Source organism: Carettochelys insculpta, chromosome 7 (assembly GCF_033958435.1).
Source record: "Carettochelys insculpta isolate YL-2023 chromosome 7, ASM3395843v1, whole genome shotgun sequence".
NCBI classification, from domain to species: Eukaryota; Metazoa; Chordata; order Testudines; family Carettochelyidae; genus Carettochelys; species Carettochelys insculpta.
The window spans coordinates 39064151-39088762 of NC_134143.1; the positions used below are offsets into that span (position 1 = coordinate 39064151).

Consider the following 24612-nt stretch of genomic DNA (forward strand, 5'->3'; position numbering starts at 1 on the left):
TAACACAGTATATCTTGTTTCCATTTAGCTGGTGTGTACATCTCTCTGTGTCAGGGCTGGAAGTGAAAGTGGTGAGAATCAGTAAGAATTGGCTGCTCCACCAGCCTGCGTATAGTTGACTTTTATGTTGACTTCTGTTGGCGGCCCAGCTGGTAGGGTCTGGCAGCTATGACTGCATTCCCAGTTCCGACTGGCAGGGCTGCTACCCGTGCTAACCCAAAGGGGCAGGTGCCCTTGGGCCTGGAGATAAAAAGGACCAGACACTGCCACAATGGTAGGGTGCTTAAGTCCTTCAGATTGTCTCTGGAGCCCTGGGTCTCCAAGCTTCCACTGCTGCAGCCTCAGGGCTCTCAGCTGTCAGCCATGGAGAATTGGCTGAGAGTCTGTGCCATGCCCTCCAGAAGGGGTGTCCCACCTGCCACCCTCTCCCTATTAGGGACACCAGGCCCAGAGCAGGGATCACTGATAAGTTCTGGCATCTGCTTTCTCTCCAGTTAGGGCTCACCAAAGCTTGGGTGAGATCCTACACCTGCTTCAGAAGTGCCAGTTTCTGAAATGTACAAAGCAGTGGCAGAGTAACCACTAATATCCACCCCAGTTACTGTAGGCTAACCTTTATTTTTCGGCAAAAATCTTTTGAGTTTTCCATAGTAATTTAACCGATGTATTTTAAAGCAAAAATTTCTGAATTGCATGGGCAAAGTCTAGTTGTAGTGTTGTGCTATAAAAGTGATGTGAACTTAAGGTTTTTTTTCTTTGCTTTCATATGCTGATTATTTCATAAGAAGGTATTAGACACCTTATACTTACCTGAAGTACTTACGTTGAACTTTAATCTTTTCTTTTTAGATGTGCTGAAAGACATTATGACACCACCAAATTTAACTGCAGAGGTATGTTTTTGCTACTTAGAGTCTAGGCTATTAGCTTTTATCCCCTCCCAATTTCTCCTTTTATTTTTCTGAACTAAGGAACAAAGTAAAACTGTCAAATATGAATGTAGTGCTTGGTGGGAGAAGAATGGTGTTAACGTAACTTAAGAGTCCTTCATGAAAAGTTTACTGTGGTGCTTGACACTGTGTAGAAATTATGTTCTTAGCAATTGCCTATCATGGGCTAAGGGCGCAACTAGATGAAGTTTGTGGATAAATCTAAAGTTAGGACTTGAAGTTGTTTTTTAAAACAAATTTTGAAGCACTCCATCTAGTAAAATGGAGACTTTTACTGAAACTGTGGGACAAAGGTCCTTTTTATATTCAACAATCCATAGAATGAAAACAAAGAATTCTAGGTTAAGCCATCCCTTAATTGGTCAGAGGGTCCACTTGCACTGCATTTAAAACAAAACAAAACCTGTGGCCCCAAGAGCCCAGGTCAGCTGATCTGGATTTGTAGAATTTGGTTTATGGGGCTAAACATCAGTCTTTCTGCTTGGGCTAGAGCCTCCAGAATGCCTATGCAGTAATTCTTAACCTTGCAACAGAAGCCTCATAAGTCTAAGTCAGCTGTCCTGGGGCAAGCCATAGCCATATCATGAGTCTTTTATTGTAAAGTAGATGTACCCAGAGGCAATTCTGCCAGAAAGTTCTGGAATCAAGGCTTTTCCCAAGGTAAGGAAGTAAAACTACATCACAGCTTCAGTGTTGTGCCTTTTGTTTAAATAGAGCAGTTCTCTGTTCTGATATAAAGCTTTTCCAGCTACTTAAGAGATGTTTTGGGTTATACTGAGAACAAGTATTCCTATTCTGACTCTCAGTTAAGCAGTCTTTTGGCAGGGCATGTAGTGAAAATAAACTAATATTACTTCATGTCAGCTCTCATGTGTAGGAGTTGTTTTAGTAGTACAGGTTGAATCTTTCTAGTCTGACACCCTCAGAACCTGACCAGTGCCAAGCAAGCAAATTTGCCAGACCACAGGAGGTCAGTATTGTCTAGCAGCATTACCAACATTTCCACTGCTTACTGGGCTTTTAGAAGAAGTTTAGTGGTAAATCAGAGCTAAATAACAGCACAGAACACTGAGAGCCGGGACTGGTAACTATAAAACTTCATGGGGCCATGGGAAACTTGGCTATGCCCATAAGTGGTTGTCCAGCTAATTAAAATCATGTCGGATTACAGGTGTTGCTGGATGCGAGAGTGCCAGACTAGAGAGGTTCAACTTGTAATAATAGTGGTTCTAGATTCTTCTATGGTGGCCTTGGCAGCAGAATCTCTTTGCACACAGTGCATTAGTAGCTCACTTTCACATCAGGATTCAGAATGTGTGGATAGATAAATAGAAACTCTTCAGTGTGGGTATCATTGCCAAAGCCAGGATTGTCCTGGAAACTCCAGGAATTAAGATTAAATTTTCAAGATTGTCATTTCATAAAATCTGAAGGAATACATGCAACTGAAATTGGCAACTCAAGTGTGGATGACCCTAAATACTTTTGAAGGAGCTTACTTAACTTCAGGAGGAGCTCTAAAGGGAATCACCTCTGGCATGTTAGATAACAGGACACCAGTTCATTTGGATTTCAAGTACTCTTTATCTATTCAGTAGTGTAGTCTCCTTGAGTGTTTTGTTCCAATATTTTCCAAAGTATGTGTGGGAGTGCTGCAACTGAGGACTGTGGACAGAACTCATATTGTTTTCCAGGGTCTGTTTTCATTGTTTAGTAGACACTAAATCTCTAGCTGCTATGGGTGCAGAAGAAATCTTCAAAACATTATCAGAGTTTAACTGATTCTGCGGTGCCTGCCTCTGTTTATAGAGAGGCAGGTAACAACAGACCAGAAGTTTGAACTACAGTAAGGTCTCAGAATATGTAACTCTGCTCTTACGTGGCTGACCTCGGATTCCTACAGCAAACCCTGGAAATGCACGACTTCCAGTTGTACTTAACTCACTCTCCCCCGCCCCCAGCTCTGCATGGCCCCAGCTCCACTCACCACCTATGCATAGCTCCTGCTCAGGCGCTGCCTCTGGCTCTAGCTCACCACCCCTCAGGCACGACTCTGGCTCAACCTTCCCGGCTCTAGTTCAACCCACCCTGCCAGCTCACCACCCACGCAGGGCTCCAGCTAACACCCCATCCCCATGCCTGGCTCCAGCTCACTGCCCCGAAGCATGGCTCAAAACCCTCCCCCATCCTGTGACTTAAACCCACAGCGCGCTGCCCCACTTTCATCCTCTTATCCTGGCTCACCCCCCCCCCCCCCATGCGTGGCTCCAGTTCAAACCCCTGCCCCCAGCATGTGGCTCTAGTTCAAAGCCCCGCAGCCTGGCTCACCACCCCTGTGCACAGCTCCAGCTCAACTCCACCTTTTGCCCTCCAGCAGCCTTAACCCACCCTATACTTAGCCCCTCCCCCGCTCTGCCTCCCACAGCCCCAACCCACCACCAGGCTTAACCCTTCCCGACTGCCCCTCCGCCCCAGGGCTTACCTCTCTACTGCTTTTCTGGCTACAGAATGCATATTCTGCCAGGGAAAAACCCAGACCCCCAATTGCGCGAAATCCGGGTTACGCAAGTATGTGTAGAATGGAACCCTCGCGTAACTTGAGGGTCTGCTGTACCCAGTGCGTTTCAGTAAGTGCTTATGTGATACTTTAAATACCATTCTTTAAAAATTTTACTGATTGTCAAAGTATCTAAGTAAGGAGAGTAAGCACCCTATTAAGATTTATTCCAGGACTTGCAAAAGTCAGAGGGAGATGCACATAAATGAAGTTGGGTGAGCCTTTAACACATGACTAATTTTATTTTGTATTACGAAGCAGCTTACGTTTTAGAAAACAGATTTACTGAAGTCCTTTTATTTTAGAACATTACAAAGAATCCTTAATACAGTTGAATGTGTATGCCTTATTCCATTTGCTCTGTTGTGCCTGAGCTGAAATTCTGGTAGAGAGCTGCATTATTTTTTTGTATCTGTCTTTTTTTGTCACAAAAATAACCCACCTTTGATATCCAAGAAGGTGACTCTTAGACTGTGCTTTTCCCACACACCTTGCCTGCTCCTAGGAGAAGAGCTTTAGTAATTAAGGTACTCTAAATGAGAAGTGATGGTTGGGTGCTCTAATGAAGCATCTTAGAGTGGTCTGATATTTATAGTGTGGTTTGTCAGCCAAATCAAGTGTCTTCATAGTGGAGCAAACTAAATCCAAAAAACTGAAAAGCTACTCGGAATAAGGCCTTCAGCCTCCGTGGTCCATAGCCCCTTTGTCAAGGGTTTGTGTAATCTTTTAGCCCTTTCCACTGGGGAATGTGTTTCCTTATTTCAAGGATCAAGCTGTCTCTCACCCATCTTATGTCTCAATTTTCCTCCGTTCTTTCCCAGGTGTTGGGATTTTCCCACCATTTTTAGGTGTGTTGTATAGCAGAGCCTGACCCTCCAAGTTACTTCAGGATCTGGCACTAGCCCAGGGTCCATGAACTGGGAATTACTTATCCATCTGAAACTCCAGACTGTCTTGATCCAGTTTTCCCAGGTCCATTTCATACATTTGCCTAACTCACTTAAGCTTCTCTGGAGCTTTCAGTTGAACTCGTCCTAGGCCCTGTGCTACTCAGCAAGCAATCATGCTGGCTTTGATTCACATTTAGCCCATGGAGAGCTCCCCCAACAAGCTGCTCTTCTCTTGGTACTTGCTTTTCCAAGATCACCTCTGTGATTTTGCTTTGGGGTGGGGTGTGGGGGAGGAAACCTTGGCTAGGTCTTATTTAAAATGAATCTACATCAAAATGTTGTTAGCAATGTTCTGAGCTATATCTAAAAATATTGTCTCCTTTACCAATGCCATGCCTGTAGTGGCTAAAGGACTGCTTCATTTTCTTTCCATGTGTCTGTCTGAAAAGCCCAAGTCTGTAATCTTCATATGGAGGTGGCCATTTTAGGAATATTCAGACTCTTCCATGTGAGAGGAAATAGGATGCAGTTTTACCTTGGAGTAAGTTGCAAGACTAGCAATTGTTTTTCCTGCCTTGATGGAATCTGCATATAGTTGTGAAGTGTCATGGATCCTTCCTTAAACGCAGGTCCAACTTGTTTCATTTTTGTCGGTTATTTGTTTTTTTTCTCTTCCAGAAGAACAAGCCTGCACTGTGAGTGAATAAGCTGCCCTTGCAGTTTATTCCAGACAAAATGGTACTCTGCACCAAAATTTTCTACTAAAATAATATTGTAGTTTGAAATATCTTTTCTGCTCTGAGATCTAAGATGCCTCTACCAAAGAAATTTACATAGCCTGAATTAAGATAAATGAGAGTTGCCCAAAATTGAATGCTTTATGCATTCTTTTGGTCCAAACTACAGAGGGCTTCTAAGGTGGCAGTTTCCAACTGGATGAGAGTGGCAATTCTGCTAATGCCTGTCTGCTCCCAAAGTCAGTGAAGCAACCGATTGGGCAGAGAAAATAATGCTTTAAGACTAAATGTACTGAGCGGTATTATCTGTTTGATACTACAAAATAGGTGTGTGTTTGAGCACTGCAATCTTGTGGTTATTTCTCACTTCTGTTTTTGGATTCTTTTTTTTTCCTCTACTTGCTAATTCCAAGTAGTTACCACTTCTTGTTTGATGGCTTGTGAACTATGAGGGAAGAAAAGAATTGTTGTAACTGTAAAACTCAATGGTTACGGCTACACTTACAAAAAAAAAACTTTGAAATGGCCATGCTAATGGCCAAATCAAAGACCACTAATGAGGCACTCAAATGAATATTCAGTGCCTCAGTAGCATGCTGCAAGCCGCGGTCCTTCGAAAGTGCCATGGTTCACTTGCCTGCGGCTCATTTACACGGGAGTCCTTTTCGAAAGGACCCTATCAGCTGATAGGAATAAGGGGATTTTGATGTTGGCAGGGTCCTTTTGAAAAGGACCCCCATGTAGATGAGCCGCAGGTGAACGAACCATAGCACTTGCAAAGTGCCACGGCTGGGAGCATGCTAGTGAGGCGCTGAATATTCATTTGAGTGCCTCGTTAGTATTCTTCGACTTGGCCATTAGCATGTCTGATTTGAAGATTTTTGTAAGTGTAGACATGGCCAACATGTTTCAGTGCTGTTGGGGGTGGGGTGTTTGGAGAATATAATTGTAAAAGTTATGGCTACATATTACACATGTATTTTAGAGCCTTTTGGAATTAATTATTTGCAAACATGACTAGTTTGTTCCCTGAAAGAGGGTAAACCTTAACCTTTGAACTCTTGGGCAGAATTGCCTCTTCATTAGTGGGTATGGCTTAACCCTGTATTCTTGGAACATTAGGTTCTGGTAAGAGCATTTCTTTGGGGTGTTGCTTGTCAGATGAAAGCAAAACTGTCCTATTGAGTAAGACATTAATAGTGTATTTATATTTGGGAATTTGCTAGAATCTTAGGGGCCAAGCTGTTGGTCTGTGCTCCATCTTTTATGCCACCTTTCTGGAATCCATCATTACTGTGCTTGTGTCAGATCATTTAACAGTCTGAAGATGTAATTGTGTAAGTTAATAGTATGATATATGTTTGTCAGCTTAGCCTGTCTGATTGAAAAACATGTACAATGAAATCTCAAATTTGAATGTATCTTCCTATCACAGTTGCACAGTACCCTTTTGAAGACCATAACCCACCACAGCTAGAGCTTATCAAACCTTTTTGTGAAGATCTTGACCAATGGCTAAGTGAAGACGACAATCATGTTGCAGCAATCCACTGTAAAGCTGGAAAGGGACGAACTGGTGTAATGATTTGTGCATATTTGTTACATCGAGGCAAGTTTTTAAAGGCACAAGAAGCTCTAGATTTCTATGGGGAAGTAAGGACCAGAGACAAGAAGGTGAGTTATTGTACTTTGCTTTTTTCTACACTTGCAACTGTTCCTTGATGCTTATTCTAATTATGAGATAAATTCAGAAAATAAGCCTTCAGCAGAAGACTTGTTTGTTTGACTTTAAACCAAAAGTGAAAATAGTAACAGCAGCATTAGTATTCTTGGTAATAAAATACTATTGACAGCAAAATGCTGAAGCTGTCTTTTTTCTTTTGTGTCCAAAAGATTCTTGATGTTTATGCTAGCCATAGGAGTATCAGACTACCTCTTCAAAGGGTGTTTTGCATACCATTATATCAAGTTGATGGTAGATGGTGAACTTTCCTATTCAGTTATACAGGCACCAGCTTGAAACAGTTGAAAGACAAGACTATTACGTGGTGGTTCTCAAGCTGGGGATCGTGACCCCTCAGAGTTGCAAGGTTATTACATGGGAGTGGGTTTGGTTTGTGAATTGTCAGCCCACACCCCAAGCCCTTCTTCACCTCCAGTATTTATACATCTTAAATATTAAAAAAGTGTGTTTAATGTAAGGTGGCAGGGGACACACTAAAAGGCCTGCTGTGTAGATAGTTAACCAGTACCAAAGTCTGAGAACCACCGCTTTATTGGATGCGTTCTCCAGTTTTTCTGTATTCTTCTGAGGTATTTGGCTACTACGTTAGTTCAGGTGCTCGTTATGACTGAAATGTGATGGACCATCATAATGTATCTTGTTTGCTTTGGCTTTTTACTTTTCTTCTGTTCTGTAGGGATGAAACTTTCAGAGTAATAGACCAAGACAGAGTCTTTAGCTTGCCTCTATAGCAGCCTCTCAATGAGAGGAATCTCTGTTTAGGACATAACAATGTTGAGGCCCTTGTGACTTTTAAGCCTTTGCTGATAGACTTAGGTCAGATGTACGCTAGGGGATTGAGTTAGTTTCAGATACTCAGTTCTAGCTATAGCAATTGCATAGCTAGATTTGATCTACTGGAAATAAACTTACCAGACTGTCTTCACTGAGAGAGGTCGGTGGGAGTGTTTCTCCCGTCAACTTTCCTTCGCTAGGAGTACAGATATTGACTGTGGAACCTAGACAGATCGATTTCATGCATCTCTACCTGATGTGCAAAATCACACTCTGGAACATAGAAGATTGACCCAATCAGAGTCAGTGTGGTATATAGGTACGCTGCACTGGCAGCCCTATCTAAGGCTGTGTGGCATAGGCAGATCTTTGCTTGCATTCTGTGACTACAGCTTGCTGATGGTAATCTCCAGTGCCTTGGGACTGCAGAATATTTTTTCTTATTTTTATATCCTGTTCAAAATATTTTCCAGCTACATTGGAGATTTTTTTCAAATTTAGATCTCTCCTTTTTCCTCGTTATAGCAATTCAGACACCTACACCGGAAGAGATTGGAGTTGATGTGTACGTATATTAGTTCCAGTCCTTTCCTGTTAGGTATCTCTGAATTGCTCTACTGCTGCATAAAAATTTCATGAGAGAGATTTGGACTGCAATTAGATTTCTGTGCACTTCAGTTCAAAGGTTTTTGGTTATGGATGCATGAACTGAACAACTGAAGAGGATACCTGCTGATCTGTTGCTGGGAGCCAATTTAAATTGTCTTATGCAGATAGCCACTTCAGCCAGTCATAAGAGATGGGAGACAGTTGGTCCAACTGTGTATCTACTCATGTAATAATGTACAGGAAGAATGCGAACAATGATTAGATATCTGTTCTGACAACCAGATTTTGAAAAAAACTTACTGTTAAAAAACAAATTGGACTGAGATGAGGAGGCAGTTTTCTGCCTGAGCAAGATTGTTGTTTCTCTAGAACAGTGGTGTCCAAAACAAAATGTAATAATTGCCACAGGTCCCCTCTCCACCCCGTCTGGCACTGCCCCTGAGCCAGGCACCCTACCCTCGCCCCTGAGCAAGCCACTGGTAACTCACCGGAGCCAGGCTGAGCCACCCTGCAGCCCTGTGGGGGCCTCAGGAGGAGCCTCCTTCACCATTGCTACCATGCACTTGCCCCACCAAGAGGTGGGGCATGTGTGCGGAAGGGTGCTCCACGCGCACAGCTCTAATGAGCTGCTTCGCCACACCATAATGTTCAGTTGGCCACATATGGCCAACAGACAGCGTATTGGACACCACAGCTCTAGAGCAGGGGTGAGCAAACTTTTTGTTGGGCTCCACTTTTTGTCCCTGCAGTTACCAGCCCTCCCCACAACCTGTGTAAAGTAATCCAAACTCATGGCAATTTTGGATAGGTCCATATGGGGAAAAACCTTTCGGCACTAGTAAGAAAACAAGTATGTAGAATGCAGAAACTTTACTAATCAGTATATAAATGTGAGGACACAGACATAAACACAAGAAATCTTGTGGCACATTATGGACTAACAGGTATTTTGGAGCGTAAGCTTTTGTGGGCAAAGACCTGCTTCATCAGGCGCATCTGATGAAGCGGGTCTTTGCCCACGAAAGCTTATGCTCCGAAATGTCTGTTAGTCGGTAAGGTGCCACGAGACTTCTTGTTGTTCTCGAAGCTACAGACTAACACGGCTACCTCTCTGCTACTAGACATAAAGACAATAACATATTTCAACATTTTTAATGAGGTGGATGAGCCTGAGACCTAGCAGCTGAGCATGCTTCACCCCCATTAAAATATTCCTTCCCCCCCAAAGGGGCCTGCCCCCCACAATCTTGCTCTAGGGTACCCAAGAACAGAACAATGTTTGAACTTCTAAACCTACTCTTAAGACTGTGCCATAATTATAGCACTAGAAGGAACCATGAGAGGTTTTCTAGTCTGCTCCCTCACACTTAAGGCAGGGATTAAGTATTACCTAAACTGTCCCTTTTAGGTGTGTGTCTAACCTGCTTTTAAAAATTTCCAGTGACCTATATTGTACGGTGCCCCTACATGGTTATTCTAGTGCTTAACCATCCTGGCAGGATTTTTCCCCCCCGGTCTCCAACCAAAACTGCCCTTGTAACTTAAGTCCACTATTGTTTCTCATGTGCTCAGGGGTTAAGGAGAACATTTTTTTTTCTCCCTTCTCCTTGTTAGCACCTGTCTATCTTGTTTAAAACTGTTATGTCTCATTTGTCTTCTCTTCTTCAGACTAAACAAGCCCATTTTTTTCAAATCTACCCTTACAGGCCATATTTTCTAAACCTTTAAATCATTTTTGTTGCTCTTCTCTGGACTGTGTCCACTTTGCCCTAGTCTTTCCTGCAATGTGGCTCCTTGAACTGGACACAGTGCTTCAGTTGAGGCCCAAACAGCACAGGGTAGAGTAGAAGAATTACTTCAAGTCTTACCCTTGCTAATACAGTAAACCCTCACTTTGCACTGCTTCACGTTGCATGAAACTCACTTTAACATGAGTTTGGCACAATGTGAAGCTGCTGGACTTCCACTCTGCTTAGCTGCCCACAGCTGCAGGAAGCTGAGCAGGCTAAGAGCCTCTTCCCCCGGCCTTCCCAGAGTGGTGCTAGGCACTGCCCTGAGAAGGCAGGGGAAAGACTTTTAGCCCACCTAGCTGCCTGCCCCTGTGCCAGCTGACAGCCATGCTGGTTCACACCCATTACATCCCCTGCCAGCTCAACTGCCCCTGTGGTCCCAGCTCACTGCCCCCACACAGCTGACTCAGCATGTGTGGGGCTCCAAAACCCTCTGCTCTAACACCCCTGCCCCAGTGCACCACTGTTGAACCCCCTCCCCTGTGTGGCTCAGCCCCCCTACAACCCCACCCTCACCACCCTGTGTATGGGGCTCCAGCTTCAAAGCATGCGTGGGGTTCTGGCTCCCAGCCCCTGGTGCACTGTGTGGAGCTCCAGCATCCCCCACTCTCAACCACCCCACCCTGGCACACCCCCCCCACAGTTCTTCCTCGAGTGTCCCCGTGGGTGCTCCACGATAGGTGTCGGGCTCGCCCCGGCGCTGCAGGTCGGATCTTTTCAGCAGTTTCTGCTGGACCGCGCGTGCGCTGGCGCGCCGCTCCCTTCCACACTCCCGGCCACGTGCACGATCCGGTCCCCGCCAGTTCCTCTTTAACCGCCATCGACTGCAGACGGAATCCGCTCAGGCTACGGCCAGAGGTAGCGTATTTAATGTTTTTAAAGTGTTTAGAGCTTCTTTTTCAGTCTTTAGCTTAAGTTAGCTTGTTATTGTTTTCAAAAAAAAAAAAGAAAAGAGAGTAAAAAGTAAAGTTTTACAGCCTTAGTAGCGAGCGGAGCAGCAGAGGCCTGGGGACGTAAGGCCATTAGGCTTCCTGCCGAGGCAGGCTGAGTCCGAGGGGGGAACAGGCACAGAGAAGGTGCTAAGTACCCTATTAAGAACTCAAAGACTCACCACAATGTCCTCTTCAGGATTCAAAAAGTGTGAGTCATGCCGCACAGCGATGCCAGCCTCTGATGGGCACAGAAATGCTCCTTCTGCGCAAAGCTCACAGCCAGAGCAAGGAAGGACAGAAAGATGCGGCTGAAAATGTTGCTGTTTGACAAGGCCCTCTAGCCAGACACGCCGGAGCGGCCTCAGCAGGAGGGACCCACAGGGGCCCATAAAAGCAAAGCTGCTTCCCTAACCCCATCAGCGCAAAAATGGAGGAAGCTTTCACCAACCCGATCCCTGCCGGCAGCCACAGCGAGCGGGACGGGTGGAGCGCATAGCCCCCAGCCGCAGTCACAGCTGAGCGGCGGAGGCACGGAGACGCACATGGCAGAGGCTGAGCCTCCGATAATCAAACAGCCGCCCTGCACCATGGGCAGGGCGGCAGCCAGGCAAGCGCCGGAACCAGCGGCACCAACCCCCCGGGAACCGGCAGTGCAGAGCTCGCAGGCACGCGGCCTGCAGGCACCAGGGGAGACCACCCGCGCGGCACCGCAGCGGAGCGTGCCGAGCATGGCGCAGACAGCGGGGCCGAGATCCCTGATGTGGAAAGGGGCGGAGCCAGCCCCACAGGGGAGGGGAAAGGCAGCACAGAAAACACGGCACCGCAGCCCTTCTTCAGAGAGGGCTGCAGGGCTACTCGCTCTAAGCCCTCCACTTATGCTGCAGACTCCAACAAGGCGGCAGGGGTCACCTGCAGTATACCCTGAGCCCCCATCCCCGTTCCTACAGCCAGCATCACCATGGCTCGGACCACCATCGCCCTTCCTCGGCTTTGAACCCCTGGAGTACTGCCATAAATCGGTCTCTCCATTATCTCAATCACCCAGACAATCTCGCTCCCCCAGACGCAGGGGGCATGCGCCTCCAGAGTGGTTCAGGTCTCCATCTCCGGAACAGTGCCGGTGTTGCCATGGTCGCCCCTATCACGCGGGGCATAGACACCATAGGCATACTCCCAGGGACAGATCCCCCCAGACGTTTCAATATCTCCGAGGGCAATCGCTGATGGGGACGGAAACGCAGATGTCTCAGGGGGAGTTGATTCTGGAACCCCGAGATTTTCCCTCGCAAGTATCTAGCGAGAGGATGTATCGCCGTCAACAGGACCCAGAGGGGTCCAGAGAGGCTTACCCTAGCGGTTCCTCGCTATCTTCCCCTGACGAGGCCACGGCCCCAGGGGACGTCCATCCCCTGGACGATCTCAAACAGTTCCAAGAGCTGTTTAAAAGGGTGGCCTTCACGCAAGGCATCCAAACAGCAGAGGTGCAGGAGAAACACCATAAGCTCCTTAAAAACCTGAGACCTCCAGCCTCTTCCAAAATAGCTATTCTGCTGATGAAGCAATCATGGAGTCCGCCACCACAATATGGCAGACCCCTGCGTCCACTCCGCCTGTAAACAAGAGAGCGGGTAAGAAGTACTTCATCCCGACGAAGGGCATGGAGTTCCTGTTCAGCCACCTGCAACCAAATTCTCTGGTGGTGGAATCGTCTCAACAGAGGTCGAAAACTTCTCAGTACAAGACAGGGGGAACCGACAAGATGCCAAGAAACTAGAGTTGTTCGGCAGAAAGGTCTACTCCTCCTCTACCCTACTGTTGAGAATGGCGAATTACGCAGCGCATCTAGCGAACCATAATTTCGACAACTACTCCAGGCTGACTTCCTTCATGGACTCGCTTCCAGAGGACACGAAGCCGGTGCTCAAGGCCATCGTGCAGGAAGGCTACGCAGCCTCGAGGACAGGAGTTCAGATCACCCTAGTCGCGGCAGATACGGCAGCACGCTCAACAGCCACGGCAGTGGTCATGAGCTGGGAGTCCTGGCTCCAGACATCGGGTATCCCGAGGGATCTGCAGGCGAAGATCGTTGATCTCCCCTTTGACACGCAGAAGCTGTTTACAGGATCAACCACAGCGTCCCCAGTACCACAGGGGCTACAAGCAAGAACGACATCAACAGCACCAACAGTACAGAACTCCCAGGCGACGTTCTCAACAGAGCCGTGCGTCCTCGGGGCAGGGCCAAAGGCCACAAGTTTGACACACAGATTGAGGGCTGCACTATCGCTACCATCACGCAATGTCATCCGAAGCTACTGTTCCACCATCGCCTCCGACCATTCTACGACCAGTGGCAAAAGATCACCACAGACAAATGGGTACTGGAGATCATAGCCACGGGTTACGCGATTCCCTTCCAGTCGCTCCCACCGCCACGACCTCCACCCAGACCCCACCTAAAGGACGCCTCCCACGAAGCAAGACTCAAGCAGGAGGTAGGCCATCTTATGCTTATAGGGGCAGTGGAAAGAGTGCCAGAGCAACTCCGAGGCAAAGGGTTCTACTTAAGATACTTCCTCACAGAGAAAAAGACGGGAGGCTGGAGGCCCAGCCTAGATCTTCGAGGCCTCAACCGGTACCTGCGCAAGCAACACTTTCGGATGATCACAATCGCCTCCATCCTTACGGCACTGGACGATGGAGATTGGTTCGCAGCCCTCGACTTACAAGACGCGTATTTCCACATAACTATTCACCCGGCTCACAGGTGTTTTTTTCCGGGTTATGGTAGGCAAAGAACATTTTCAGTACAAGGTTCTGCCGTTCGGCCTCTCCTCGGCCACCAGAGTCTTCACCAAGACCTGGGCAGTGGTTTCAGCCTACCTGCGCAGACAGGGGGTGTTTATATTCCCATATCTGAAAGAAAAAAAAAAAAAAGACTGCCTACTGAAAGGGGCTTCGAAGGAGGAGGTACTTCGCATGATACTCATCACAGCAGACATGTTCTCTTTGCTGGGCCTGGTCATCAATCTGGCAAAATCAAAGATAGACCCTGCACAGGACATAGAGTTCATAGAGGCACATATAAATTCCATCACAGCAAGGGTTTATCTACCAGATACCCGCTTTCGCGCCATTGGTTCCCTCGTGCAAGTCATCACCTTCAGCCCTGCGGTGCCGGTTCTGACGTGCTTACAGCTGCTGGGCCACATGGCAGCAGCAACGTTTGTGGTACAGAATGCCCGATTGCATAGGCGCAGCATGCAGCACTGGCTGGCGAGCGTCTACAAACCGGCAGCACACACTGTCCACAGGGTGGTGTCGCCCATGACAGAGGTGCGCAGATCCCTGCAATGGTGGGTGAACCCCAAGAACATGCTAACAGGGGTGCCCTTTCACCAACCACAAATATCTTTTTTTCTCACTACCGACGCCTCCCATATAGGGTGGGGAGCACATATGGGCGCAAAGGTGACGCAAAGACTGTTTTCCTCCACGGAACAGTCACTGCACATAAATATATTGGAGCTGAGAGCAGTGTTCAACACCTGCAAACACTTTTGAGACCATATACAAGGCAAGTAGTCAGGATCAGTACAGACAATACCTCCACCATGTTTTATATAAATCGGCAAGGAGGAGCTCGGTCCCATGCCTTATGTGCGGAAGCAGTCCGGTTATGGAACTGGTGCATCGCCAACAATATAACCTTGAAAGCCTCGTATTTACCAGGCGCTCACAATGTGAAGGCAGACCAGCTGAGCAGGTGCTTCGCACTCACACACGAGCGGCAGATCCGTTCTGATCTGCTACGACCGATTTTTCACACATGGGGATTTCCCCAGGTAGACCTGTTTGCCACTCAACACAACAAGAAGTGCCCACAATACTGCTCCAGGGCAGGACTGGGACGGGGGTCCCTGGGGGAGGCATTCGCGATCTCGTGGAGGGGCCCCTTGCTTTTCCCCTTTACTCCCACAGTGCTTATCCACAAAGACTTGCAGAAAGCCAGGAGAGAGAGAGAGCCCGAATGATCCTAGTAGTCCCAACGTGGGATCGACAGCAATGGTTCCCCTTACTCCTGCGCATGTCGGACCGTCCACCGATGCCCCTCCCGGTGGCGCCGGATCTGCTCACGCAAGCCCAGGGGTCCATAGTGCATCCACACCCCCGAAGCCTGCGACTGCAAGCATGGTTAATCCATGGCTCAGCTCCCTAGAGAGCACGTGTACGGAGGGAGTGCAACAAGTCCTAGAAAGTAGCAGGAGGACTTCCACCAGGAAGCCCTATAAGCAAAAATGGGCTCGATTCACTGCATGGTGTTCTACCAAGCAATTAGCCGCCCTTGCTGCGCATATACCTGTAATACTAGAGTATTTACTGGACCTCAAGAGAGGCGGACTCTCCTTATCCTCGTTGAAGGTCCACCTTGCCGCTATGTCGGCTTTCAGACATGAAGAGGAAGGACACACGGTGTTTGCCCATCCCATGGTTACCAGGTTCCTCAAAGGGCTGGTAAACCTATACCCCCCTCGGAAACCGCTTCCGCCTTCGTGGAGCTTGGACCTGGTGCTTAATGCGCTAACGGGACCACCGTTTGAACACTTAGCCACGGTTTCCCTCCGTCTCCTTACGACAAAGACGACCTTCCTTCTTGCAATCACGTCAGCTCGCAGGGTGAGCGAGCTTGCGGCAGTTATGGCAACGCCACCCTGCACAGTAATTTCCAAGGAGGCGGCAACCTTACGGCTGCATCCAGCCTTTGTTCCCAAAGTTTCTTCAGAGTTTCATATTAACGAACCTATAGTTTTACCCTCGTTTATCCAAAGCCTCATAACTCCAACAAAGAGGTGCGCCTACACCTCCTGGATGTGAGGAGGGCTCTGGCTTTCTATATAGACAGGACTAAGTCCTTCCGGAAAATGGATAGACTCTTAGTCTCTCTCGCTCCCAAATAAAAAGGAGAAGGTCTCTCTTCGCAGAGAATCTCGAAGCACATCGTATCCTGCATAAAAATGTGCTACGAACTTAGACTCCTTTACTGGCCCTGCCTAGGGCTCACTCCACTAGGGCGGTGGCAGCATCAACAACCTTTTTCAAGGGCGTTGCGCTAAAAGACAGTTGTAGAGCGGTGACCTGGTCATCCTATGACACCTTCACCAAGCATTATGCCTTTCACAGGGTATTCCAAGAGGATACCCATCTCTCGACAGTGGTCCTCTCGGGGACAAGCTGCACATAAACCGATTATCCACCTCCTATCTTGGGTTACTGCTGGGTAGTCACCTATCGTGGAGCACCCACGGGGACACTCGAGGAAGAAGGAGAAGTTACTCACCGTAGTAACAATGGTTCTTCGAGATGTGTCCCCATGGGTGCTCCACCACCCGTCCATCCTCCCAGCTTCGGATCTCTGTTTAGTATTTTTCAGGAGCATCTGAGGCGGTTGGTCAAGGAACTGGTGGGGACCGGATCGCGCACGCGGCCGGGAGTGCGCAAGGGAGCGGCGCGCGCCGGCGCATGCGCGGTCCGGCAGAAACTGCTAAAAAGATCCGACACCTATCGTGGAGCAGCCACGGGGACACATCTCGAAGAACCATCGTTACTAGGGTGAGTAACTTCTCTTTCCAGCTCAACGCCCTCCATGTGTGGGGCTCCAGCTGTCAGCTGCCACCAGTGGTGTGCCCAGGGGCTCTAACCCCCTCCAGCTCAACCACCCCACCCTGGTTCACCCCGTCCAGTCCTCCCTCTGCCCCGGCTCAACCCAACTTCCATCCCGAGCTCACCCCACCCCCACCCCACCCCAGATGCACGCTGGGCTGTTAGCTGTCAGCACTCATGCATGGGGATCCAGCTGTCAGCTGCTGCTGATGCATGAGGTTCTACACCTCTCAGCTAACCCCCCCTGCCCCAGTTCACTCCATTCAACCCGCCCCCCCGCAGCTCCAGCTCATACCCCCAGCATGCAGGGCTCCCAATTCCTGGCATGTGCAGCTCCAGCTCCCACCCTGCTACCCACCACCCCTGTGGCCCCAACCCCCTGCTGCCTAGCTCCAACCCTCTGCATGCCCCGCATCAACTGTGCTCTCCCCGCCCACCCCCAACCAATGCAGCCTTAATCCATCTCAGGCTTGACCTCCACGCCCCCTCCCAGGCCCCAGCCCATCCTGCAAGCCCTCCCCAACTTACACAAAACTCCACACAACCCTTGTGTGCCTTGGAGGATTACTGTACATCCTAAAATGGTGTTTTTTTTCTGGTTTGGCAACAGTGTTACACTGGTGACTCATCTTTAGCTTGTGATCCACTTTGACCTCCCCCCCAATCCCTTTCTGCAGTTGTCCTTCCTAGGCATTTCCATTTTGTTTGTGTGCAGTTGATTGCCCCTTCATAAGTGGGGAACTTTGCATTTGTTCGTGCTGAATTTAGACCTGTTTTCTTCAGACCATTTTTCCAGCTTGTCCACATAATTTTGAATGCCAATCATATATTCTCCAAATTAACTCCCAACCCCTCCCAGCTTTGTATCTGGAAACTTTATAAGTGTAGGTCGTTGTCTATGTCGTTGCTGAACAGAACTGGACCCTGTATTGATTCCTGCTGACCTCCACTTGATATGCCCTTTTGGCTTGACCAGGAAACCACTGATCACTCTTTGGGAACATTTTTTTTCAGCCATTTATATGCCTGTTTTGCAGTATGGTTGCGTCTTTCAAATCTGGTATTCTGTCGTCTGGCATGACCATGGATGTTGCCAGATGAGAGAGTAGTGTGTAGGTACAGGCACTCTGACTGGGCTGGGTGCCAGAGCCCCTGCCTGCCTCACAGCTGTGGGGCACAAGGCTGCCACGGGTTGGGAACTGGAGCTCCGCAACTGTAGGGGCCAGGAGTTGGAGCCCCTGCCTGCCTTGTGACATCATGAGGTAGGGTTCCTGAGCTCCTACTTGATGTGCAGTGGGGGGGGGGGGGGGGGCTGGGAAGCTGCCACGGTACAAAGCTGGAGCCCCTCCTTGCCCTATGGCAGTGTGGGGCTAGGAGCCTGAGTGCCTGCTTCTCCCACAGCAGCCGGGGCAGGATGCTGACATGGGGCTGAGAATTGGAGCCCTCTGGCAGTGCGGGGCCAGGAGCTGGAGTCTCTGCATGCCCCACAGCAGCCCTGTGCCAGAGGAGGGGGTGGGTAGGGCTGGTTGGAGCTCTGTGGCAGCCCCTGGAAATCTGGGCTGGGGCCAGCATCCCAGAGGAGGGAGGCTGGAGACTGGTGCCTGGACACAGCCCTGCACTTTTCCTTATCTGGCAAATTCTCTAATTCGGTACTGTTAGATCCTGAGCATGCCAGATAAGGAAGGTACAACATGTAACTGCATCTAAATACTATTTCCTTAGTTTGTTTTTGAGGTGGTCTTAGAGACTGTATCAAAAGCTTTACTAAAGTCAAGATATACCACATCTTACAGGTACCCCAAGCCACAAGACTTGTTACTCTGTCAAAACTATGAGGTTGGTTTGAAAATCTGTTAGTTACCACGTTACCATCTCGGTATCTGCAAATTGCTTTATTTTTTGCTCCATTTTCTTTCCGGGTTCTGAAGTTAAGCTGACTGGTCTGTAATTCCATAAGTTGTTTTTATTTCTCTTTCCCTAGATTGGCGCTAATTTGCCCTTTTCCAGTATTCTGGAACCTCACCCATTTTCCATGATTTTTATGATGATAATTGCTGCTGACTCAGATATTTGCCCAGTCCTCTTCTGGAATATTCTAAGATGCACTTCATTAGGTTTTGTTAACTTGAAAACATCTAACAACTTGTCCAGATAGGGCCAGAAGCTAAAATAGGAAATGAAGCTATCTCAATTTCTGTGGCATTCATTAAGTTATATTACCACTTGCTACTAAACTTTTTGGTAAAACTTGAAATAAAATCATTAAGCATTTTTACCACTTTCAGATTTTCTGTTATTTCTCTCCCCTCCCCACTTCATTTGAATAATGGGTCTTTATCTGTTCTTGCTGTTGCTCTTGTGTCTACTGTGTGTTTTCTAGTTCCTTTGTCTCTAGCTAGTTTAGTGTCATTTTGTGCCTTGATTTTCCTTAATATACTCCTACATGCTTGTGTTTGTTTATATTCATCATTTTGTAATTTGACGTATTTTCACCTTTTCATAGGATTGGTTTTTGAGTTTCAGATAATTGAAGATCTCCTCCTGGTCAAGCCCTGTTGGTCTCTTGCCATACTTCTTATCTTTCCTGTGCAGTGGGATAGTTTTGCATTTATGCTCTTGTGTTCTCTCTCCTGGAAAAACTGCAAAGTCTTCTGAATTGTTTTTCCTCATAGGCATGTTTTGCAAGTGATCTTACCTGAGTTGGCTAAAGTCTGCCTTCTTGAAATTCATTTTCTTTGTTGTGCTGTTCACCCCTCCCACCATTCCTTTGAATCACGAACTTCTGATTTCATGATTACTTTCACCCAAGTTGCCTTTCACTTTCAATCCTGTTGGTCAAAATGAAATCTAGAACAGCCCCTTCACTCTATGTATAAAAATGGTCTCCTGTACATTCTTCTCTTCCATATCCCTACTATATCTGTTCATGCTCTCCACAGGTTCTGACCATTCTCTCAGTGCTTCGTAATGATGGTAATGAATAAATGTAGCTCTTTCTCAGTTCAGACTTTCCCTCTAACTGTATTGAAGTTTTTAACATATCAATGAATGCTAGACTTCTTCCCCTCATCCCTACATTTGTTTTGCTTAGCAAAGAGACAAACAGTAATTTAACCATGAGCATTTGGAGAACATAATTAATGGGTACAACATAGATCTTTCTGAATGGGAAGATGAGAGTGACTGATTTATATTCTGCAATAATTCTTAAGAGTGGTCACAATGAGTTGAGGCCCGCTATCCATGGTATGTAATGTTAATGGCAAGAATCAGCAAAGGTGACTGCATAAACATCTAGGAGACTAGAAATGACTCTCTTTTTGGTGGAGGTACATGCTAATACTTCATGCCAACACTTCCTCACCAGCGTTCTCAAAGCTTCGGCTGCTAAAGCTCCTTGCAGCAGTGCACGGGGGCTGGGAGCTAGAGCCCCCACCAGCCCTCCAGCAGCCCAGCCACAGGAAATGGAGGGAGGGGAAGAGGGTGAGGAGCCATACCAGCTCTTCTTTTTACACACACACACTGGGAATAGATAGCTGACAGAAATCATCATTTACAAACACTATCAAAATGTGAATTTTCAGTAGATTAGTAAAAATCTCCATTTATAGACTGATAAGTAGATACTGAATGTTGCAACTGTTATCTTCTAGTATGTATAATAAAGCACTATAAACTAGGAAGGTAATAGATACGTATTTTAGACATACTTAGTGTTATGTTTTGAAGAGAGTAGTTACATCTCTGGAGGTTATAATTTTAGTAAAAGGAAGTGCTTACCAGATAATTTGTATTGATTACTATGGTATTTTGTTTTAATCTGTTAACTTAATATTTTGGTTACCTCAGACTGCTTGTATGATCATCAGTCAGTACCTGAGATACCTGACTGTTCCCCGTTTTCTGGTTTTTTTGGGGTGTATCGACCTCTGGAATGATTTTGATAATAAATGGGGAAGAGTTGCTATGTTTTGAGCCATAAGTACTTATAGGTATTATGAAAATTCTGTATCTTCAAGCAAATGGTCAGTGCCCTATTTAAAGTCTCATCATAAATACCTGAATATTATGTTGATGATGGACAGTGTGTTCTCTAAGATCTGCTTTCTCAACTTGCACTTGGACCTAATTATTTTGCTGAAGGATAATGTGTACTTAGGTTATTAGTTTTAGGAATACTGTTTATAGACAAGTATCAAAAGATACTTTCTAACAGCTTTTATACTTCCCTTCCATTGTACCTCTTTATCTTAATATTGTGTTTCAAGTGATGTTCTTTTGTAGATTTATAGTTCCTGATACATTAAAATCCTGTTTGACTTGCTGAGTTGAAAGTAAAATAGGGCTCTAAAGAACAACCAACTGCTTTTTTCTGTCAGTGCGAGGATCAGGAAATGTATAAATGAAAATTATTTAATTTGATGCTAAATTCTCTCCTTAAAGCAACCCACAACATGTATGTAGTTTGCTTAGAGTGGTTCAGATCCTAGGGGAAAGTAATTAGGGGGAGTTTTGCAGTTAACATGCAAAGCCAAAGTAATTTTCTCAAGGGTCTTGTGGTACTTAGACAATATAGATAGGAAGTATGAATCCAATTTCAAGAGGGAGTATGACTAATTGAAGAGAATAGCCACCAGTATTTCTGTGGCTCACTTTTTCCAGTGTGTCTGAAGTTTTACCAGAGACCTTAGCAACGCTAGTCAAGGATGAGAAGCTGAGGTTGCTTTTGAATTTGTTACACCAAGGAGGACCTTATCTATGTTACTTCTGGTGAAAATAATGGGAAGGCAGGTGCTGCTTTTGGCAGTAATTATTTCAGGTTGCCACATATCTGGGGAAGAACTTTGTTCCTAGATATTTTGACTCCAGAGGTAGCGGAATGTGTCTGAGCCCAGTAAAGAAAACTTGATGCCAGAAGCAGTGTTCACCCCAATTTTTTTTCTATTCATTTGCAGAATAAATTATGTGCACTGAGGCATATGCAACTGTGCACTGCCAATAGAAACACATGCTGTTGTTTTTGGGCAGTCTGGTAATGGGCTGGGTGGTGACTGAATCGCTCCTGCATGGCTGTCCAGGCACACAGGCTAAGGGGAACACTGGCCAGAAGTAAAGGCTACCAACGCTTTTCACTTAGAAGTCAGTCTGACTTCCTGGCAAAAGATTAGAAGTCAGTGTTCACATTAGTGGATAGAAGGTAGCATATGAGTTCTCTTCCCTCAAAAAAGTTTGTCAAGTATTGGCTACTTTTAAACTTTAGGAAGTAGACTACAATGTTTTCTGAAGGTCAGTATATTGTGTTCATATAAATAATACTTTTCAGAGTCTATTGTTTCTCAAGACCAACTGCCACCCTTTTGTGGTTACAAAGTGATCTGGAGTGCTTCCACCAGTGGTTGATCTGGAATGGTTGACTTCATTGCACATGGCTATTTTAAGATAGATATTAAAGCATCATTATGACAGTAAAGCTGGACATCTTTTTTACATGTTCCCATAAGAAGGCACTGGCATGCACATCCATTCTTTCTCATAGATGCTTCTAGTGATAGTTTTGTCCTCGGAAGGCGAATATTTACTGCTTCAGCTGTGGCATTGCTAATAGATGCAGGCTTGGATCCAGATGGAAGCAAGCTTGACATTGTTTGGGATGTTTCCTTTAAGGGACATTTGTTAACATCCATCCACATATTGATATTTCTGTCTTTGGAGGAAGAGCTGTTTGAACCATCAGAGTTGATTCAAGATTGTTGAACATAGTTCTATCTGAATAAATTAATGACTGAATTATGTTCTGAAGTGGTGTATCAGAAGAGCTGTAATGGGAATTTTTTTTTTTTTTTTTGAAACCAGTGTTCATTGAGTCATTTCTAATTTGTGTTTAGCCATAGAGACTGATTTAACACATGTGGTTGGTAGTCTGTGTTATCTGATGTGCTGAATCTGACAATATTGGTAGTTTCTGATGTTGGTAGCATTTCCCTGGTGGAGCATCTTTTAGAGGAGGGTTGGAGAACCTACGGCTCATGGGCCTCATCAAGGCAAGACAAATCTGGAGGTCAGCCGGGGTGGGGGGGATGAGGAGGAGAAGGGGTGGTGCCCACAGAGCTGCACAAACACACTTGGGGTTCTCTCCTCGTCTCCTCTTTCCACCCTCCTCCCCTGACCTGCTCGGTAGGTACCCCGTCTCTCACCCAAACCACACACCCATAGCCTGCCTGTTCCCCAGCAGTATGCTTCTGAAAACTGAACCCCTCATTTTAGGGGGATCCCAGAAGAATTAACCTGGCCCTGGCTAGCTAAGTCCTGAATCTTGGCACCTACCTCCATCCTTATGGAGCTGGAACTTGAGGGGAGTGTCTCCTTTTTTTTTTTTTTTTTTTTTTTTTTTTTTTTTTTTCACCCCTATTTCCCATTTGGAGAACCCAAATGATGCGTTTCCTCTCTGCACTTGAGAGCCCGGTAAGACCCCCCCACAACTGATGTGTTGTTTTTTTTTTTCCTGTGAGTTAGTGGCCACAGACCCAAAAAAGTTTGCTACAGCTATACTAGAGGGACAGTGATTGGTGGTGACAGGATGGGGGAACAACCTTTTACATTATATTTAAATTCAGTTTTATTTTAAAAGCTAACCTATTTATAAATAATTACATTTGAAATGACAGCCTATGTTAAGCTCCAAATTTACTGTTACTTATTTGAATTAAAAATATTTTGTGCCAACCTTTAAAAAAGTCATTCCACTGCAGTAGTGGAAGTCATAAGCAAAGCACTCGGTATCAGGCGGTTGTTGAAATGCCAAACCACCTTTTTGCTGTTAGTAGCCACGTCTGCAGGTGCAAGGAACATTTTCTTAAATTTCAGTTTATTCAACTTAGTTCAGCTTGCTGACTAGTTCATTAAAATTTAAGAAGTGATTTGGGAGTTGGAGAAGGTAGAAAAGCTTGTTTTCTTCTTCCAGGCTGAAGAAAAACTAGGTGTTAGTGCATAAGATCTACTACTTCTAAAACTTTTGAAGGGGATCACAGTGACTAGAAACGGTTCAGTTAATGACAGTTTCTTTTGTTAAATAATTATTTTGAATTCAAAACACACTTTTCGTGTATATTTTCCTTGTGTGTCCAGCACATAAAGTGATATTTAATTTAATAAAAATGCACTTTTAATTTGTCTAAAGAGCGCTTACTACAAAAGACAATAAAAAATCTTATAAATAAGAAACCCTTCATTTACCATTTCTCAACAAAATTAAGTTTAAAAATTAAGAATCTTAAAAAAGGGGAGATTTTTTTTCTTACATACGCACAGAAGCAGTATGTTACGTTGGTAAACAAATAAAAGCTCTAAAGTTAGTATAAAACCTATATGTAGTTGCAAATCAACACATTGCAATGGTCATCAACCTTTCTTTAGGAAAATAAATACAAATTAAAACAGGATTAAAATCTGTTCAAATCGCGGTTTTCCTGTTTTGTTAATTGAAAACTAAACCTGGTTAAAATCAATCATTAAAATCAATCCACCTTAATAGATTTCTCCTGATTTTTGTCATAGCAAAGCAGATATACCATGGACTTGATAAAACTCTGGTAAATCTGATTTTAATTCCTTCTGCTTTAAGTTTTATATCTGTGTGTTAAGCACTTGAGGCACAAGGCCATGTCCTAGGGCAGTAAGATTTTAGGTGTTAACTGCCTTCTGGTCTGAATGAAAATTGTTTTTTGTTCCCAAGATGTGCCATGCTGCCACTTGGCAAGATTGGGGCCCATACCTCACATGCTTGAACCAAGATTATTTGTTCTGAAGTTGATATGGAGTATCAGCTATTATTGTATATCTTTTTCACTTTAGTCTGGTCTTTAACGTTAGCTGTCTTGGTACATGGTGGATTGATATAAATGGTAGTTTAAATCATTCCCCCCCCCACCCCGCAAAGAAAAATTAAATCAAGTTACCAAAATAACAAAG

The 24612-nt window shown here is 45.8% G+C and overlaps 1 protein-coding gene across 1 annotated transcript in view; it reads left to right on the plus strand.

Moving 5' to 3' along the window:
• The window catches only part of PTEN (phosphatase and tensin homolog), a 96913-nt gene that overhangs the window by 37951 nt on the left and 34350 nt on the right, over positions 1-24612 (plus strand). Inside the window, exons 3-4 of the mRNA XM_075000348.1 lie at positions 850-893; positions 6570-6808. Of these exons, the coding sequence (XP_074856449.1) occupies positions 850-893; positions 6570-6808 (283 nt within the window). The remainder of the gene's footprint in view (positions 1-849; positions 894-6569; positions 6809-24612) is intronic.